The sequence below is a fragment of the Lissotriton helveticus genome, chromosome 4_1 (assembly GCF_964261635.1).
Source record: "Lissotriton helveticus chromosome 4_1, aLisHel1.1, whole genome shotgun sequence".
Classification (NCBI taxonomy): Eukaryota; Metazoa; Chordata; class Amphibia; order Caudata; family Salamandridae; genus Lissotriton; species Lissotriton helveticus.
This window is the reverse complement of record NC_136063.1, coordinates 1,062,630,175-1,062,650,690: the sequence shown is the minus strand read 5'-3', so window position 1 is coordinate 1,062,650,690 and position 20,516 is coordinate 1,062,630,175. Positions and strand designations below refer to the sequence as shown.

Here is a 20,516-nt window from a genome sequence, read left to right as displayed (position 1 = left end):
TCCTCCTCTTCCTCGCCTTCTGGGTAATTCTTTGAAATAACTGCACATGGGCGCACACGTGCATCCGCATTTCTTGTCGAGAAATGCGATTGCGCAGGCGTACGCGCATGCACAGTTTTCTCAAAGAATTACATAGACGAGGAGGAGGAGGAGGGCAGCCCGGAGATGCCGCATGCCAGGTCAGTGTTTTTAATTTAATTTGAAGTCATGTAGAATTAATTGTTAATATAGGGGGTGGAGGCGTGGGCTTACCAACTCTGCTCCGCTGAGAGTGTGTGGAGATTTGCCTACTCCGCGTTCTCAGCGGAATGCCTAGGAGGCAAATCTCCACGGGCTGAGCGGAGGTCTCCACCTGGGGATTAATCATTCTATGAGTTCCAAAAACTATTTAGTTGCTTTTGGAAATGTATGGCTTATTTTGGAATGCTTGGCTTTCAAATGTTCTGGATCCCATTTAGAAGGTGTTTTAACTAATTACCTAAGTTTCTATTAAAAAATGAATAATTGAAGCTGTATTATCCTTCTATGTTGACATCACCGTGTACAGATGACAAACAAATGTAAAAATTGCATAGCCTTATCAAAAAGTTCTGAATAATGGTTGGTATTCACCCTTTGTTTTCTTCAGAGAGCTTTGGATGTTATGTCCGTCATACCCAAACGGTGTAATGATATGATGAATGTTGGACGGCTACAAGGATTCGATGTAAGTTGTAAATGGGATTTTTCCAATTCACAAAAATGTTTTTCTAAGACCAGGCTTGCCTTTTCTGAAATGGGTTTGAATGCATCATTTTAAAAAATATAAAGCAAAATTGTCCCATATTATCTGTAGGTGAAAATTCTGATTAGTACTTGTAATCACATATTCCTCACCTTTTCAGTGTTAAGGTAACATACCGCCTTTAAACCATGCCGCACCTGATGGAAACTGATGTTAGAAAAGGATGAGGTTGTCATCTGCCTTTTGTACTTAACCTCCAAGCATGCTCAGATTTCTGTGACAAGATCTCCTTTATGGACTAGGAGAGAGCATCAACCAAAGCTGTAGGTCAGAAAACACAAGAAGCGATATTGTTTATGAACTAAATCCCAGGCACTCTCCCCATCCAAGTTTCATTGCTGGTCCAGAGTACATTCGCCGGGTAAGTTCCAGATGAAGTAAAAAAACAAGTTGTAGGCAAGTAGAATCTGCTTTTATGGTCACCCCCACTTTCTGCTGGTGTCCTTCTGTTTCCTGGCTAGTCTGACTGGGATCCTGCTAATCAGGACCCCTGTCACTGTGCTCTCTCCCTAAATTGGACAAGTCCCTAGTATATGGTACTAAGGTACCCAGGGCATAGGTACATCAGGGGTCTTCCATGGACTGCAGAATGTATTATGCCATCCATTAGAGACTACTCAAACTGTGATTAAAGGTCTGCCATTGAGGCCTGTGTGAGATGGTGCTAGATGTACGTTTCCTTATATCTGAGGTCACTGCACTTAAAACCTATAAGTCACCCCTAAGGTAGGCCTTTTCAATCCTGACGGCAAGGTGCTTGGTTATCAGTGTGAGGTTGCCCTGCTAGAGCAGGGCACCCCCTACAAACCTATGATTCCATTCTATAGGCTTAGTAAGTGTGGTCATGCATTTTCTACATATAGTGAACATCAAGTCAATTACAAAATGTCTAACTTTATATTGGCTGCACCAAAACCGGTCAATATTTGGTATCAAACATGTTGGACTCCTACCCCAACACTTCTTCCAGTGTTGGAAGTATGATCCCATGTACTGGGGGGGCACCCATAGGGTGCCCTTGTATTCCTGGTACCAGCCTTTCAGGGTCTAACAGCAAGCTAATGCTGCTGTCTACAAAGACGATTCTGCCCTCCTGCTGCTGAGCCAGGCTCGAGCAGGAGAAGGTAGAACTATAGGTTTCCTGTCACATGGAGGTGTAGACAGTACACTAGACAGGTCTTAGTGTATTGGGCTGGGGTGGGGGCGCTTGCCTGCGCCACTAGAGTGCTTTGAAGGGCACATTTGATGCCCTCCTTGCATACTCCAGTTGGAACCAGTTCAGGGAGCTGTTGGCTCCAGCTCTGGAACAAAACTGGACAAAGGACATGGGATGATTATCCCATCTGTCTAGCCTCTCCTGTGGGAGGGACCCCTGAATCGTCTCAACCCTTTCCATTTGGGTACTTAAGGGCTTACCTGTGGGTGGCTCTTCAGATTCTTCGTTGGCCAAGATTCAGATCCTAAGTCACTTCATCTTCAACAGTCTGGGCGTGTTGGACTTCGTTAGATTTCTCTGTGGGAACTGAGACCGCATCTGGAATACTCCTGCTGCTCCTGGTTTCGTCTTCTTGCCAGTCTTCTGCGTATTCTGTGCTTGTGCTCCGTCCAGGTTCTTTTCCAGGCCTGTGGGCATCAAAGACACCCGCAGAAATCACCCTTGGAGAAGAGGAGTCACTCCCCTACATCTGCAGACACCGCAACTAAGCTGATGAGTCTGCTGCTCCTGACGTCCTACGGACTTCAGTGTCCTCTGGGAAGAGTCCTTCTTCTTGGAAACTGCAACTGCAACTTCCCCATTGACTTGTATGGTGTATGCAGTTGTAACTCCACTCTGTGCACGGCCTCCGTCGGGTTCCTGGGTACTTATCTTAGGTGGTTCCTTGGGTCTCCAGCTCTTCTAAGTCTTCTGGTTCCAGTCTCGACATTGGTTGCAGTTTGCATTCCACTTTATTAGTATCTGGTTTGGTCTCCCCCTGGAGACCACTGTGTATGTATTTGTGCTACATACCTGTTTATTATTGAAGTATTGTTTGAATTGTGATTATCTCTCCGGGTAGGAGATTTACCAATGTGTTACTGAGTGTTTATAATAAATAGTTTTATACCTACACTGTGTGGTACTTTTTCACTTAACCTACACTATATTTATTTATTTATAAAGTTTTATATAGCGCAAACTAGATTGTTGAGGGTATCAGACCACTTTACAAATGTTACATCAAAAGAAAAGGAGAGAACTAGTCACATGGATATGAGTAGCCAACAGGAGATCATAAATGTTGTCAGTTCTCGTTGAAGGTCCGGTGTGTCTATTCTGGGTATAACTAGAGCTTGAACTGCAGTTTTTAGGTTGTCGTCTATGAAGAAGGGTTTTAGTTTTCTGAGAATGTTGGTTCCTCTGGTGGCTGTGCTTGTGTTAACTCATGGTGAGATTCTTGTTGAGTATTATTACCAGTGATCTTGTGGAAAAAATAATGCAAGGTTTGCAGTTGAAGGCTGTTAAGTGTTTCATCCAGTTTTCTGTGTCACTGTGTCCTTGTGTTGTGGAGATTAGGATTAAGTCTGATTTGAGCGCATTGAGTTTGAGGTGTTTTTTTGTCATTCAGATGTGGGTTTTTTGTATATGTGATTAGTACTGGTAACACAAGCTGCTTTACACTCCTTCTGGACTAAGCCTGAAGGCTGCTTTCCACAGCTACCACTTAGAGATATTTCTATGATTGTCTAAGACCACTAAAATCCTCGCAAGGGTTGTCTGGATTAGTGCGGGTGCACCATATACTAAGCCAGCTTCCTACACAAGTCTAGAAGCAAGCACAAAAAATCCAAGTGAGCATTCTCCACTTCCTGCCGCTCCTGATCCAGGGAGAGGTTGTGCAGTCAGTGTTCTAAGGATTCAGCTCCACCACCATCGTCCAATTCTGAATGCATTCCACAGTTGGAGCTAATGTGTCCCAATTTTTCCTAGCCCTCATTGACTCCTCAGCAGGTAAAGCCTTTGAGGAGAAGATTTTGCTAATTTTGTCAGAAGATTCCAGGTCACCATGGAGCGTTGTCCGCGCTCCATATATGTCATCCTATGCCTGAAAGCTTATTTATAAAGTTGTCTACCAGCAAGGAAAACCCTAATGACCTGAGTTCAGTTCCTCCGAATAGGAAATCAAAGTGCATCTGATACAGACTGTTAGTTGTAGATTCCTTATCCTAGAATTTCCCCCAGGTTCCCCAGGAGAATTTTTCTTCAGCAGTACCCTTGCGAGTCGTTAGGTGACGTCGGTTGGCTCCACATCTGTTGTGGGTGTTAGTATGACGTAGTGGGACACACATAGACACTGCCCATGTGGCTGACGTCCGTTTTTTCTTTTTCCATGCCAGCCTATCTCATATCCAGAGAGCTATTTCAGCCACTTTTTGGCTAACTTTTTTTAACTTTTTGTCGATGTCTATTTTGAGTCGTAGACTCCTGGTTTCGACGGGGTTGTCCCAGCGTAGGTCCGGCTTCAAGCCCTGTGGTCCCTGCCACAGGATGATGTCCTTGACAGATCCGCACCTCATGTGCCTCTGTTGTATGGAGCGCGATCATGACCGAAGTCGTGCTCCGAGTTCCCAGCCGTGAACCCAAAGGCTTTGCGGGATCGGCCCTGAAAGCTGCTGGATGCCCGGCGCTCGGCTCCGCGTTGCTCTCGTTCGAGGAGAAGGTCTCAAATGGTGGCGGAACCCACACTCTTCACACTTGAAGCTGTCAAGGAGATCTTTGGGTAAGTCAGGAAAGCACAAGAAGAAGTCGAAGAATCAAAGGCATTCTTTGACTTCTCCCTGTTGGTCGACCAACACGACGTGGGATTCCTAGTGTCATTACTTGAAATCTCCGGAGCCTGCTTCTGAGACGGATCTGCGCCTTCCACCATTTCCAGGAGCCGGAGCGGCTCCTGCCCAGATCCAGAAGATGAATGAGGCCTTGACCCTCATTTTTGGGCAGCCCTGCTTCGCCGGCACACCTCCGGGCCCTACAGAGTCGGTCATGGGCCCTCAAGCTTTGATGCCGGTGGATCTGGCCCCGGCTTCAGAGGGTATCTGTGGATCCAGGCCTTGATCCTGATCTATTCTGGTACATCTCAAATGCTGCCAGCGTCAACTGTGACCCAGGTTGAATCCGACCCCTTCCTCATTTCCGAAGTGTACACGGACCGATGTTGATTCTGATGCTGGAAGCAATTTTTGTGCCTGTGTTTATTCCTGGCACACCTTGTGGGCCAGAAGTTGATGAAGAAGACTGGGAATGGACTTGGGTGATGCCACTGGTTTGGACACATCCCCTGACACTGGCTTGCTTTCTCCCCCTACTGTGGCTATAGAGGATTGAGCTTCCTATGCTGTGGGTGTGAGGAGGGCAGCCGAGGTCCTCAGCCTTGAGCTCCCAGCGGTGGCAGTCAGGACTAACCTCCTGACAGAGGTACTTCAGCCTGCTGCGTCTTCTTCTGAACTGTTGCCATTCAATAAAGCCCTCACCGATGTCCATTTGGGCACTTGGTCCAAGCCCAGCACAGGGGCTTCTGTGGATAGGAAGATTGACTGCCGCCACCGCCTTGCTCTGGGTGACCCAGCCTTCCTGACCCAACACCTCTCCCCTGAGAGGTTGATAGTCCAATCCTCATCATCATCATGAGGCACATTCCCTTCTGCTCCCTCAGATAGGGAATTCAAGTAACTGGACCATCTTGGGAAGAAGATGTTTTCTTCCTCCAGCGTGGCGTTGTAGTTGGTGAATACCTGTAGGAGGCTGGCTTAGTATATGGTACACACTTATTTAAGTGAAGCACCTTGCATCAATCCAGACAACCTGTACTGTGATTTTAGGGGTCTTGGACAAACATAGGAAGCTCTCTAAGTGGTAACTGTGGCAAGCAGCCTTCAGGCTTAGTCAGAAGGAGTGTTAAGCAGTTTGTTTTACAAGATCTAATCATGTAGTGTAGATTAAATGAAAAGTAACACAGTGTATTTATAAAAATGTCTATTTATTATACAACACTTACTAACACATTGGTATATCTCATACCCTAATATATCAACACAAATACAGCAAAATACTTCAATTTCAAATAGTACACAGTGGTCTCCAGGGGGAGACCAAAACACTTACTAAGAAAGTGGAGTGCGAACTACAAAGGAAGACAGGATTTGGAGAAGGAGACCCAGATGAGCTGGGTACACAATACACCACCCAAGGTAAGTACCCATGAGCCCCACAGAGGCGTGGGGAAAGTAGGAACACAGCCATGTGACCAATGGAGCAGTTGCAGTTTTGCAGAAGAAGGACCCTTCTCAGAGGACCCAAAAGAATTCCCTTCGAGGAAGGAAGCTTGGATAGCCACCCCACCCGTGAATGCCCCGGGAACCAGGTTAACTACAGCAGGGAAGCCAGGTGCATAGGGGTGACAAGACTTTGGAAACAATGAAAGCCTTGAAGAAAATGTCTCTTGAGATGATTCAGAAAAGGGGGTGGTGATGAACAGAGTGCCTGAATTAAGCAGAAGAAGGTGAAGAAATCTGATGGAATCCAAGGGTGGATTCTGCAAGTGAAGAACTTGCAAGCTGAGGAGACAGAGTCTATGCCACTCGGGAGTGACCAGAAGCACGAAGACACAAGGCCCACTGATATTGGGAGGTTCAGTAGGGTTTATGGTGACGTGGTTGCTGCAGCTGTAAGGACCAGCCAAAGCTGAGGAAGACTAGGAGCCGTGCACAAGCTATCCCATGTTGGATGTCGGTGACAAGGTGGTCGGTGTCCGTCAGGAGCACCAGCAAGCCTTGGTAGCCACAACTGACGTGGAGAACAAAGAATCAGCAAGATCCATGGGACTCACCAAAAGCAGGAGAGTCTGGGAAGACCTCAAGGAGGCGGAGGAGCCTACAGAAGCAGTAGAAGACCCTCAGGAGGACACATAGTCCGAAGGCACATTTATCGCAAGTGGACCTCGAGCAGCTCACCAAGAACAAAGGCCCACGGTGCAAAGGATGCCGTGATAACACTGACGTTGGAGGGAAGAGATGCTGGAGGCTGGAGCTTCTTGTAGCCTGAAGGTCTCTGGAGTGCAGAGGCAACAAGCCTTTGGCAACGGCAAGTCGAAGCAGTGCACAGGAGTTCAGTCCCAGCAGTTCTGGCGAGGGATACTGGCCTTAAACCTGCATAGAGGAGGAGGAGCCTAACCCGCGACCATGATGGCCGCCTGATCCCTCGGCTCCGCCGACCCTCTCGTTCTTCTCCCGAAACGCTGCTGATCCTGCATGTTATCCTGCCCGCTTGTTGGCGTCCCGGAACCGTGAAGCGATCCTGTGTCCAGCGGTGTGCTCCCCGGTGCGATCCAGCTGTCAGAGGCGGCGAGGCGTCCCGGTCTTTGTTTCAGTGCTGCATTGCCGAGGCCGGGTCTTTGTTCTCCGGAGGCTGCCGTCCCAAGTTGCAACAGTTGCTGACATTGTAGCAGGACGGGGTAGGCTGACGGTTTGCTATTGCCGCATTGTTTTCCTTGCTACAGCGAGCCGCCCTGTCCTGCACGCCTTCATTCTCGACTTGTGTCTCCGCCGTAGAAGATATATTCTACCCTCTTTTCGGCTTGTGGACGGCTCGGAGCGTCTTCTTGTTCTCCAGCACTGAGACGGCTGCCATTTTGACCTGGGCGCTCTGCATCTGAGACTCTCTACCCCCGGCGGCCATTTGGGGTACCATAGCGGTTTGCGCTGCATTGTCGCCGGGTGACAGACGAAGGGGTCCGTCCCGCTGCTATACCCCCTGGAGTGGCAGTGATTTGCGGATCGGCTACTGGTGGGCTGCTGATGTGATGGCCGACAGCGACCAGTCTCGAGAGATATGGTGTGACCCCGCGCCCAGGGTGCGCGAGATGGCAGCGCCCTCTTATCCTGCGGCATCCCTCAGGATTGCTGATATTATGTATGCCCTGGGTGATCTACATGTAGCTGTGCGTGACATGGCCCTGGACCTGGAATGCCGACTGGATATCTCTGTGCTTGCAGTGCCCTCGGATGATCATGCTGAGCTCCAGGTGCGGTACACCTCGCCACACCCTGTGTTTTTATGCGACTACCAGTCTGCTCAGATGTACTTGACGGTGCTGGAGAAGGGAGATGTGGTTGCTTCCGTACTACCCAGTATTGATGCGGAGAGGTATGGAGATCTTGGTCCTCGGCAGACACAAGCGGTTTGTGTCTGGACGCCTCGCCACACGGCTGTTTCGGGGCTTCGTCGCGGGTCTCCCTGGCCCATCTTGGAGTTGCTCCTGCGGTTTTGGCCGGCTGCCCTTCAAACATTTCGATTGTGCATTGCCCCTTCTTGGTTGGACGTTCGCCGTTTGGCTCTGAGGTGGACGGACTTTGGTGGATGGCATTGTGCTCTGCAGTGGAACTTTCTTTTGTCTTCTCCGTCCAAGATGGCTGCTTTGGAACTGTACTCCGTCGACATGCTGGATCGAAAGGGACAAGGTTGAGGATGTTTTTCCCTTTTTGCTGCATCCGGTTGTTTGCATTGTTGTGATTGTAATGGACAATGGTGGGATCTACATGTTGTTCGGGTGCTGGTTCGGGGTACGGGGAATGGTGGCCGAGGGTAAAAATGCTGATTGTTTTGGTCATTTTCCTGGCCCTCCTCCGGTCTTTTGTGATTTCTTTTCCTTCTTTCTCTTGCTCCTAAATTTCGGGTACTCTTGGGGCGACAGACACCTGCTAGGGGGGGGTAGGCCGTAGCCTCTGCATGCGTGTAGGGTGGGGGGTGTTCCTTCCTTGTTAGTTTCAGTTACTATGGGCCTTATTTTTCTTCTTCTCTTTTTTATTCTTTTCTTCTCTTCTTTCTTCGGGTCAAGGGGTGGATTGGTGCGTGGTGGGTCGTGGCTGGGGTATACCATAATGTTTGCTCGTCCTTTCTCCTGTGCTATTTTCCTCCAGCCTTTTGTTTAATAGATAATGATCGTGAATTTTTCTGAATACTGTCGCCCATCTCGGTCCTGGTGCGGTTGTTTGGACTTTGATCCTTCTTGGCTCCTATCACTTTGGACTTCGTTTTAAAAAAACTTTTAAATTAAACCTTCAATTCTCCTACCTCTCGGCAGCGCACCTAAATACAGTGTAACTTGGACTAATCCTGTTTGCTTTGATATGCTGCTGAGTTGCCCGATTGCTCACTACTGTGCCTTAATCGATTTCGAGGCCGGCCTCTGGGTTGTAGGCCCGTATTTGTTTGCCGATATTCTCCAATAAAGGTTTTAAAAAAAATAAATAAACCTGCATAGAGGGCAGGTCAGGACTCATGGGAGTTGCAGAACCACCATCTGCATTGTTTATTTTATTTATTTTGAAAGTCTTATATAGCGCGAACAAGATCTTTGCAGATATCAGAGCGCTTTACAAAGCAGGGAATATCAACAAGAGAGTGAATAACAGGTCATTAGGTATATCAAAATTATAGGTAGTAAGTGGGATGGGTAGGTACGTGAGGGAGCATACAAGCACAGGTAAATCAATACTGCAAGTAGATAGTCAGGTAAGTGAATCAATAAATCTGAAAGAAACAGGTTAGTATTAGATTCCTTACCTTAGAATATCCCCAGGCGTCAGTCTGGATCCGGAAACTTTTGCGTAGCAGTACCCCTGCACGTCGGTAGGCGTCGTCTGCAGGCGTCCCCTGCGGCTCCGCGTCGTCGGCGTCGTGCGCCGTGATGACGTCGCTGGAGTATATAGACGCCGCCTCCGCGCGCTGACGTCAGTTCTTCTTTTTTCCGCGCCAGTTAGCGCAGATCCGAAGAGCAGTACTCCGGTCTTTTGACCAAGTGTTTGTAAAAACTTAATCTTTCTCGGTGCCGGTAGGATGCCTGGGTTTAAGAGCTGCGACGAGTGCGACCGCATGATGTCGGTCACCGACCACCATCGACTCTGCCTCCGGTGTCTGGGCGCGGACCACGACGTGGAGTCCTGCGTCGACTGTCGGGCCTTGACTGGAAAAGCTAGGCGGGAGCGGTCCCGCAAGCTTCTCGAGCTACGAGTGTCGGCCCCGCGTCGAGAGTGGTCCCGGTCCGGTCGGAGGTCGAGGGAGCGGTCGAGGGAACGATCGCGGAGCCGCCATGGGCGCTCCGGGAGTCGCCACCATTCCTCCGGTTCGTCAGGTAAGCACAAGAAGTCGGGGCGTCGCCATCGCACCCCCGACTCCCCCCGACGCCCGCGTGCTGCGGCCGGGGGCTCGGGTGACCCCACCCCCGCGGGCCCGCGTGGGTCGCCGACGCCGTCTACCCCATACCCGTCGGTCCCTGGGGAGGGCGCGTCGCGTGAGGAGATCGAGGCCTTCCTCATTGCTATGAGGGCGAGGTCTCCTCCGGCGGGGCCTTCGGCGCCTGCGGGGCCGTCGGTTCCGTCTGGGGGCCCGAGCGGTTCGGGTGCTTCTGCCCCGACGCCGCCGGTGGCTCCGGTCCCGGCGCCGCTGGGTCCCTCAGGTTCGTCGCCGGCTGGTCTCCCGGCCTCTCCGGCGTCGGTTCCTTTGGGCCAACCCGTGGTACCGCCATCGCGTGGTGCGGCGACTCCGCCGTCGGCTCCGGCCGGCGTCGGGTCCCCGGCACCGGCGCCGCGCGGCGCCACCCCCCTTTCCTCCCCGACTCCGGACACGGAGTCGGACCGGCGTCGGCCGACGCCGGATCCGACGCCGATGGGGCCCGTTGACCCCGATGTCTATATCGTCGACCCAGAATATGGGTATGATGAGGATGAGTATGGAGAGGGTTGGGAGGGGTCTGAGGACCCTTTATCCCGTGCCTGCCAGTATGATGTGGACTGGGTAGGTGATCTGGGTGATGCCAGTGGCCTGGACGAGTCGCCCAACCCTGGGTTTGTCTCCCCGTCCCCTGTGGCGTCTGAGGCAGGTGCTGCCTATTCAGTGGTCCTGATGAGGGCTGCCAAGGCCTTACACCTTGAGCTCCCCGTCGCGAAGGTCAAACCGAACATTCTGACCGAAGTGTTTAAACCGCAGTCATGCCCCCAGGAGCCTCTGCTGCCGTTTAATGAGGCCCTGACGGATGTCCTTTTGGGCACCTGGTCCAGGCCCGCTTCCGGTGCACCGGTTGACCGGAATGTGGCAAGGCGTCACCGTCCATGCTCGGACGACCCTGCCTTTTTATCCACCCATCCCTCCCCGGAGAGTCTGGTGATCCAGGCCTCCACTTCGCAGTCCGCATTTCCTTCGGCTCCGCCCGATCGGGAATCAAAGCGGTATGACCAGTTTGGTAAAAAGGTCTTTTCCTCTTTGAGCGCTGGACTGCGGTCTTGTAATACCGCGTGCCTCTTGGGCCGCTACACCCACTCCCTGTGGGACACGGTCGAAGAGTGTTTGCCGCAATGCCCCCAGGAAGTGCGGGACAAGCTTACCCGGGCCTTGGTTGAAGGTCGGGATGCGGCGCGGTACTCGATCCGTTGTGGTCTGGACACGACCGACTCCCTGGGACGGGCCATGTCCACGACGGTGGCGATTCGTCGCCATGCTTGGCTGAGATCTGCCAACTTCTCGCCAGACGTCCAAAATACACTCATGGACATGCCATTTGATGGCAGTCGCCTGTTTGGTGACAAAGCGGACCACGCGCTGGAGCGCTTCAAGGACTCCAGGGTCACGGCCAAGTCCTTGGGTCTTTCGGCCCAGCGCCAGCAGACGGGTTCGTTTCGCCCCTTTCGTGGCCAAGGGAGGGGCGGTCCCACACGTGCTGCCAGCCACGCGCCGCAGAACGCTCCCCAGCGCGGTGGCGGCCGTGGTTTCCGCCGTGGTGGCGGTAGAGGCCAGCGGCGAGGTCAGTCCACGCCTCCCCCCGCTGCTGCATCCAAGCCTTCCTAGTCCGAGCTTTCGGGCTCACGTGACGCCAGTGGGTGGCAGGGTTCGCCATCACCACTCCCGCTGGCGCACGATAACATCGGACAGGTGGGTGCTGCAGCTCGTTCGGAGGGGCTACGCCCTCCCCTTCGAGTCCACTCCTCCGGCCATGCCACCGCAGAACCACCGTGTGTCGGGGGACCACTTGACACTTCTGCAGGAGGAAGTTACGGCCCTCTTGGCCAAGGGGGCCATCGAGCGCGTTCCTGGGCCAGAAGTAGGGTGTGGTTGCTACTCCCACTACTTTCTGGTGCCCAAGAAGGACAAAGGAGGCCTGCGTCCTATCTTGGACCTACGGAACGTCAACGGCTTCCTCCGGAAGGAGAAGTTCAAGATGTTGACTTTGGCTCAGGTCTTGGCTGCTCTAGACCCACAAGACTGGATGGTAGCGTTGGACTTGCAGGATGCGTATTTTCACATCCCCGTCCTGCCGGCCCACCGGCGTTACCTGCGGTTCACGGTAGGCCACGAGCACTTTCAGTTTATCGTGCTCCCATTCGGCCTTACCAGCGCCCCACGGGTGTTCACGAAAGTGATGGCGGTGGTCGCAGCTCATCTGCGCCGGTTAGGGGTGTCAGTCTTCCCCTACCTCGACGACTGGTTGTTGAAGGCGGGCTCGCCCCAGACAGTCGTCCACCACCTTCAGATGACGGCAGACCTCCTGCACGAGCTGGGGTTTTCCATCAATGTGCCGAAATCACACCTGTGTCCCTCTCAAAAGCTCCTTTTCATCGGAGCGGTTCTCGACTCGGCGCAGTTTCGGGTTTATCCCCCGGAACGGCGGGTCCGGGATATTCAGGCTCTGATTCCCATCTTTCGGCCGTTATCCCGGGTTTCGGTCAGGTTGACGCTGCGGCTTCTGGGGCTGATGGCCTCCTGCATCCTACTGGTGCATCACGCCAGGTGGCGGATGCGGGCTCTGCAGTGGGACCTGAAGTTTCAGTGGGCCCAGCATCAGGGCAACCTATCCGACCATGTCCTGATCTCGGAGGGCACTGCGAGACAGTTGCAGTGGTGGCTTACGGACCGCGATTGGGTCAGAGGCAGATCCCTCTCCCTTCCCCAACCGGAGCACGTGGTTGTGACAGATGCGTCCCTCCAGGGCTGGGGTGGCCACTTGGGAGAGGCGGAGATCAGAGGCATCTGGTCTCCGGCGGAGTCCCGGCTCCATATCAACATGTTGGAGCTACGGGCGATTCGCCTAGCACTGAAGGCATTCCTCCCCTTTGTCAACGGGAGTGTAGTGCAGGTGTTCACGGACAACACCACCGCCATGTGGTACTGCAACAAACAGGGCGGTGTGGGGTCGTGGACCCTTTGCCAGGAGGCTCTGCGTCTCTGGCAATGGCTGGAACGTCAGGGCGTGACTCTGACGGTTCAACACCTGGCAGGTTCTCTGAACGCCAGGGCGGACGAACTCAGCCGTCGGTGCTCGGTGGATCACGAATGGCGTCTGGACTCGGACGTGGCGAGAGGCCTCTTTCAGCAATGGGGAGAGCCTTGGTTAGATCTATTCGCCACAGAAGAGAACGCGCAATGTCATCAGTTCTGCGCGTTGGAGTTTCCAAGACGGCACTCGCTCGGCGACGCCTTTCGGCGCGAGTGGAGCTGCGGTCTGTTGTACGCCTTTCCGCCTATACCACTTCTGCCCAGAGTGCTGAAGAAGATCAGGCGCGACCGGGCCCAAGTTATCCTTGTGGCTCCGGACTGGGCTCGAAGGTACTGGTATCCCGAGCTACTCAGCATGACAGTCGGTCCCTCGATCCGCCTGCCCCTTCAGGAGGACCTTCTGTCGCAGCAGCAGGGGACGGTCCTCCACCCGAACCTGTCCAGTCTCCACCTCCATGCTTGGAGATTGAGCGGCGACAGTTGAGGCCATTTGACTTGCCTCCTGAAGTCTGTGATGTTATTCTGGCAGCCAGGCGTCCCTCCACAAAGTCGGTATACGCCTGCCGGTGGAACAGATTTGTGGCATGGTGCACAGCAAAGGCTGTAGACCCCCTTTCTGCCCCTTTGTCTGAGGTTCTCCTCTATCTTCTTTCCCTTGCCCAGCAGGGCTCTGCTCTGGGCACTATCAAGGGCTATCTTTCTGCCCTTTCCGCCTTCTTAAGGCTACCTGATCAGCCATCTTTATTCAAGTCCCCTATTGTCTTACGATTCTTGAAAGGCATCACGCACATGTATCCACCTGCTCCGTTCATGATGCCTCAGTGGGACTTGAACCTGGTTCTGACTTTCCTGATGTGTGCTCCCTTTGAGCCTCTTCATTCCTGTCCTCTCCGTCTCCTCACTTTGAAGACGGCCTTCCTGGTTGCCATCACCTCTGCCAGGAGAGTGAGTGAGCTCCAGGCCCTTTCTGTTAAACCTCCTTTCTTGTCTGTTCATCCTGACAAGGTGGTTCTTCGGACTAGACCTTCTTTCCTGCCCAAGGTAGTCTCTGCTTTTCACATTGGGCAGTCCATCACCTTGCCCTCCTTCTTCCCGCCTCCGCATCCTTCAAAGGATGAAGAGCGGCTCCATCGTCTGGACCCAAAACGTGCGCTTTCATTTTACATGGATCGCACACGCCAGTTCCGGGTGGATGACCAACTGTTTGTTGGCTACGTGGGTGAGAAGAAGGGTAGGGCGGTACAGAAGCGCACCATCTCTCGGTGGGTCGTCCTGTGCATCAAAGCATGTTACTCTTTGGCTCGGAAGGAGCCTCCTGTTGGGCTGAGGGCCCATTCCACTCGGGCTACGGCGGCTACTACTGCCCTGGGCCGGGGAGTCCCTTTGCAGGACATTTGCCAGGCGGCTACGTGGGCCTCGCTGCACACCTTTGCGAGGCACTACTGCCTGGACAGTCAAGTCCGGAGGGATGGCTTCTTTGGCCGTTCGGTCCTCCAGGACTTTCTGGTGTAGGTTGTATTGGTTCGCAGACCCACCACCGGGGTTGGTATTGCTGGGGTATCTATTCTAAGGTAAGGAATCTAATACTAACCTGTTTCTTTCAGATGAACAAGTTACTTACCTTCGGTAACGATATATCTGTAAGAAACAGTAGTTAGTATTAGATTCCTTACCGCCCCGCCCATCCTCCCCGTTCTGCGAACTGATACCTAGGGTTAAGGACATCCCTTTCAGGGCCCTAGTTTCAAATGGCACCAGTGTTAGTTCTCACATGGCTCTGCGTGTTCTGGCGCGGAAAAGCTGTGTGCAAAGAACTGACGTCAGCGCGCGGAGGCGGCGTCTATATACTCCAGCGACGTCATCACGGCGCACGACGCCGACGACGCGGAGCCGCAGGGGACGCCTGCAGACGACGCCTACCGACGCGCAGGGGTACTGCTACGCAAAAGTTTCCGGATCCAGACTGACGCCTGGGGATATTCTAAGGTAAGGAATCTAATACTAACTACTGTTTCTTACAGATATATCGTTACCGAAGGTAAGTAACTTGTTCTACAGGTAAAACACATAGTCGTAGGGATCGAGCAGAATAATACAGGAAAAACACATAGTCGTAGGGATCGAGCAGAATAATACAGATCGGTGCAGAGACTTTTACAGATCCACGTTAATAGTTCAAGTGTAATTGGCCATGAGAATAGCTTTTACTTCTTTCTTAAAAAGTGTGACGGAGGAGATGAGCCTGATTTCAGGAGGGAGTGAGTTCCAGATCCTGGGTGCCATTCCTGAGAAAGAGTGTTTATAAGTTTTTTCCTTCCGGAATCTTCGAGGTTTTAGCAGAAGATTGTTTGTGCCTCTAGTGTATCTAGAGCCGCCAGAGATTGACAGCTTCTGGGTGAGGTATCCGGGAGAGCTCAGGTGCACAGCCTTGTGTGTCATGCAGGCGATTTTCAGATGTATTCTGGCTTCAAAAGGCAGCCAGTTCAAGGATTTCAAGTCAGGGGAGATATGCGAGTGTTTTTTTGACCCAGTGATGAGTCTCGCTGCAGCGTTTAGAGAGGCTCTTAGGGGTGCAGTGGTGGTTAACGGGAGACCGCAGAGGGCGATGCTGCCGTATTCAATTCGCGGGATTACCAGTGCTTGTACTGCAGTTTGGAAGTCTTTGGCTGGTAGGAAGGGTTTAAGTTTCCTCAGGGTATTGATTTGGAAGTTCGCTCCCTTAGTAGCCTTGCTGATATGATTCTGCATGTTGAGATTGGAGTCGAGAGTTATGCCTAGAGATTTTGCTGAGTCCACGATGGTGGGTAGGACATTGAGTGCAGTTAGCTGTTTGAGCCAGTTTGAGTGGTAGAGATCTTCGCGGGAGGTGAGATCAGAAGGAACTCTGTTTTCAGAGCATTGAGTTTGAGATGATTATTGGCAAGCCAGGATTGGGTGCTTCTGATCGTTGAGTTCAGGAGTAAAATGTCATTGGGGGATTGTAGTTTGAGATATAATTGGGTGTCATCTGCGTACATGTGAAAAAGTACATTGGATGCTTGAAGCAGGGTGGTGAGAGGTTCCTTAACTAGGTTGAACAAAGTTGGTGATAGGGAGGATCTTTGGGGGACACCTAACGAAACAGGTATTGGCGAGGACATCAGGTTGTTACTCTTGAATTTCTGCGACCTGTTGTGTAAGAAGGAGGTGAACCACTTGAGAACCGTCCCAGATAGACCCATTCTTGTGTTCAAAAGTTCGAGTAAATTCTCATGTTTAACAGTGTCGAATGCTGAGGAGAGATCAAGAAGGATGAGGAGGCAGGTTTCATTTTGATCTAGCATTTGTAGGGCGTCGTCAATTATGTGTGTCCTGCTCGGAAGCCTGATTGATGAGCGTTGAGGAGATCAAACTGATCAATGTGTTTAGTCAGCTGTATTTGTACGCATTTTTCCAATAGTTTGGCGAGAGTGGGAATATTGGTAATGGGACGGTAGTTGTTTAGGTCGGATGGGTCGGCCGTAGGTTTCTTTAGTAAAGGTGTGACTTGTCCAACTTTGAGGGAGTCAGGGATGGATCCTTGTTGGAGCGAGCTGTTGATAATTTTAGTCCACAGTGGAAGGAGCCATGGGGTGAAATCTTTGACAGCGTTGGCAGGGAGGGGATCCGTGAGGTGATTGGAAGGTTTCAAGGTGCTGAGCAGTTTGCCTATTTCTTCTTCGGAGTAGGTGTCAAAGGATGACCATGTAGCATTGTTTTTTAGTTCGGTGGGTGTTATGCAGTTGGGCGTGGTGTAGAGGCTTGCGTCAATGCGGAGATCACTCTTTATGTTGTCAGTTTTTTGGGTAAAGAAAGCGGCGAAGTCTTCACAGGAGGGTGCTTTGCCCAAAGTACTGAGAGGTTGGGGTTGTTCCTTGGCTTGTGTTCTGATTAGCTCAAACAGTTTTCTTGGATGGTTTTTTGCTTGGTCGAGCTGGAGGCTGAAGAAGTTTGCTTTTGAGCGCTTTATTTTCCTGAAGTAGGCGTTTCTCTTTTTCTTCAGGGTTTTCAGGTGCAGTGCAGAGGGAGCTGTTCTCCAGGTGCGCTCTGCCATTCGCATGGCTCGTCTATCTTCATTGAGACTCCCGTCGTACCATGGATTGGAGATTTTAGCGGAGACTCCTTTTAGCTGCATGGGAGCAGCCTCATTAATTATTGAGGTCATGGCGTTGAGATAGTGGTCAGTCAAGGATTGGACATCTGTAGCGCCCGTAGGAGGGAGCAGGAGGTCGCGGCTGTTCGGGGGTAGGGAGTCTGGGTTGAGTTTTTTCAGGTCTCTTTTCCATATTTTAGGTCTGGAGGATTGAGTCATGTTGAGTTTGACTTTTTCATTGATGAAGAATGTGACGATATGATGGTCTGACCAGTCACAAGGTCGGATAGACTCAAGTTGAATAGCGTCCTCTTTGGCGATGATAAGGTCAAGGATAGAACCTTTCTCATGGGTCGGGCTGTTGCATAATTGTGTGAGGTCCTGGGCGTTAAGGAAATTTTTAGACTATTTACCACTGCATCATTGTGATCACCAAGGTATATTTGGGTGAGCTGTCGTCCGGCGTTAGTTGAAATCATGTCCATAATTTGTTGGGCGAAGGTGAGGTTGTCTCTGGGTGGGTGGTAAATGCCGTGAAGAGAGCATATCGGTTTGTCCTCACTGATAATATCGAGGCAGATGTATTCGCAGGAAGTTGAGGAGGGCAGGGAAGGTGTGGAGACTTTCAGGACAGAAAGGTTGTTCCTGTATATGCATGCAATTCCACCACCTATCTTGCCAGACCTGTCAAGCCTAATGATGTGGTAGTTGGGGGGGAACCAGAATGTCCATTATAGGTGTAGAGGATTCGGTTAGCCAGGTTTCAGTCAAGATGATTAGGTCAAGGTCCAGTGTTAGGATGAGATCGGCGATGGCGGAGGAGTGTCTAGAAGCCGATCTGCAGTTGAGGAGAGTGCATTTGAGACGAGGTGTGTCAGGGGAGGTAGAGGGTACTAGAGAGAGGGGGACTTTTCTGAGGTTATTCGGGACGGATATTCTGTTGTTTAGTGTGGAGGGTCTACGGGGATTTGAGTGTATCGTGGGAATGGGGAGGTGCGTGGCGGTTGTGTGGATTAGGGGAGCTGGGTCGTAGGAGCGGAGGAGGGTGAGAGTGTCGAGATCCGAGAGAGGGTTGCATGTGCGACGGGGGCGGTTGTTGCGATTGTGGGCAGGGATCACGGTCCAATGTGGGCGGCGGTTGCGGTTGTTGCGATTGTGGGCATGGATCGCGGTCCTGTGTGAGGGGTGTAGCTTAGGAGCGTCACCAGGACGGGTGGGGAGCCAGTTGAGAGGGAGGGTGGTGGTGAGTGGGGTGTGTCTGGGGGTTGTGATCAGTAGCTCTTTGATGGTGTGAATGTCTTCTTTGATGGTGTGAATGTCTTCTTTGAGCTGGAGGAGGGAGGACATAATCTTGTCCAGCGTGGGATAGGTGTTAGTGCTGCGGGAGGAAGTCATTGGTGAGTGGCTGACCTGGGAATTAGCGTGCGGGTGGGGAGGTGGGTTGGTGTTCATGCAGTTCTCCGTGGTGCCGGCGTACGAGTTGGTGTTAGGGAGGAGAGAGGGTATGGGGGCGATGGGAGTGGATGAAGGGCGGAGGAGGTTGGTGGCGTAGAGGAGGGCATTGGTGACAGGCGGAGAGAGCGGGGTGGAGGTGGAGTGTATGTTGGTCGTGATGGGGGAGCCTGAGGGGTAGTGAGGGCTGAGAGTGGGGGGGGAAATGGTGTTGGGGATGGTCCAGTCGTGGGGAGGGGGAGTTATAATAATAGATGTAGTGTGCTCTGTGTGGTTAATTAGCGGGTGGTAGTGGGGACTGAGAGTGGGGGGGACAAAGGGTGGGAATTGTCGTTATGCGTGTCGTTCTGGTGCTGATCTAGGTTAGCGGGATTGTGGGTGGGAGCTGTGGTGTAAGGGGAGAGAGGAGTGGGAGTGGTATGTGTGGGGGTCCAAGTGTTGGTGTTAGGGGGGCGGCTAGTGTGTGAGGGGGAGAGATTTGTGACTGTGATTGAGGAATGTGGAGTGGTAACAGCAGGTGGGTGATTGACTAGGGTGCTGGGGGTAGAGGTGAGGTGCGTGTCGTTCTGATGCTGAGCTAGGTTAGAAGTGTTGTGGGTGGGGGCTGTGATGTCAGGAGTGATAGAGCTGGAGGAGATATGGGTGGAGGTCCGGGGTGGAGGTCCGGGGCTTGGAAAGGTGCTCTTTGAACTTGGGGAACAGGTTGTCTAGAAGTTCCAGGTTCTTGTCTGTGGATTGAATTAGGACAATCCCGTTATTGTAGATAGTGATGGTGGTTCTGCCAGGGAAGAGTTGGGATGGTGTGATGGAGAGAGTTAGGCCATGAGCCGTTTTCCTGGTGGTGGAGACGGTGAGTAGGGTGAGTGGGGTGAGTGGGGTGAGGAACGCTTTTCTCCATTGAGCTCCATTGAGCTCTATGTGAGGTGTGGAAGATGATATCAATGTTCAGGGATCCATTGACCGGTGAGAAGTAGGTGTCGGCAAAGGGGGTTTCAGGGTGGGACCTCAGGAAGTTGTGTTTAAAGCGTTTAGCGGCTTTTTTGGTGAGTGTGGATGGGTAATTTATTCTATATGTGTGCTTGCCGATGAGATCCATGTTGGATGGCTGTAGAGGTGGGTATGGGAGGGAGAACGATAATAATACACATGTGCAAAAGACAACTGTCAGCCGTAAAATACTCAGCACAAAAGTGACACTAGTGACTGGCCAAAAATAACCAAAAAATAAGAGGTAGCAATCGGTGCAGTCCAGAAGTAACGGTGAGTGGATGCAGCTTACAAAAAATGTACAAGGTATATGAGGTAGCAGCCAGTTAAATGGAGCCAAAGTGACATTAGTGAATAGCCAAAGATAGCCAGAATGCAGGAGGTAGCATCGGTGTAATCGAGTAATAAAAGTGAATGTGTGCAGCTTACAGGAATGAGCAAAATATATGAGGTAGCAATCAGTGCATAATAAGGATAGCAGTGAAATGGGTGTAGCTTACAAACTATACAATATACAAATAGGAATAAAATACTAAACATATACTGGACCCAATATAGGTGCAGACAGAAGGCTACACTAGACAAGTATGACACTAGTGACCAACCGGTGCAGTATGAGGTAGCGATCGGTGCGATACCGGTGAGGAAAAAGTGAGATGGGTGCAGGTTACACAGAGTGTATAAAATACAAGTAGAGGTATAATACTGCAATAAAAGGCAGACACTTAATCACACGAAGATATAAATACAGAGCTATGTAAAGTCTGTGGTAGGTGAGATTGGTCTAGAAAGGACAGCTCTTAGGGTATGTTCATATAGTGGGAATGACTAGTCCATGATGGCCGCCAAAGCGTGAGAGGGACCGGACCAAGATGGCCACC

General features: G+C 51.6%; 1 protein-coding gene across 3 annotated transcripts in view; it reads left to right on the top strand.

Annotated features, from left to right (window-relative positions):
- TRIO (trio Rho guanine nucleotide exchange factor) overlaps nucleotides 1-20,516 on the top strand; it is a 4,034,553-nt gene that overhangs the window by 2,579,558 nt on the left and 1,434,479 nt on the right. For all 3 annotated transcript variants that reach the window (XM_078687660.1, XM_078687659.1, XM_078687661.1), the window contains exon 45: nucleotides 629-706. In XM_078687660.1, coding sequence (XP_078543786.1) covers nucleotides 629-706 — 78 coding nt within the window. The remainder of the gene's footprint in view (nucleotides 1-628; nucleotides 707-20,516) is intronic.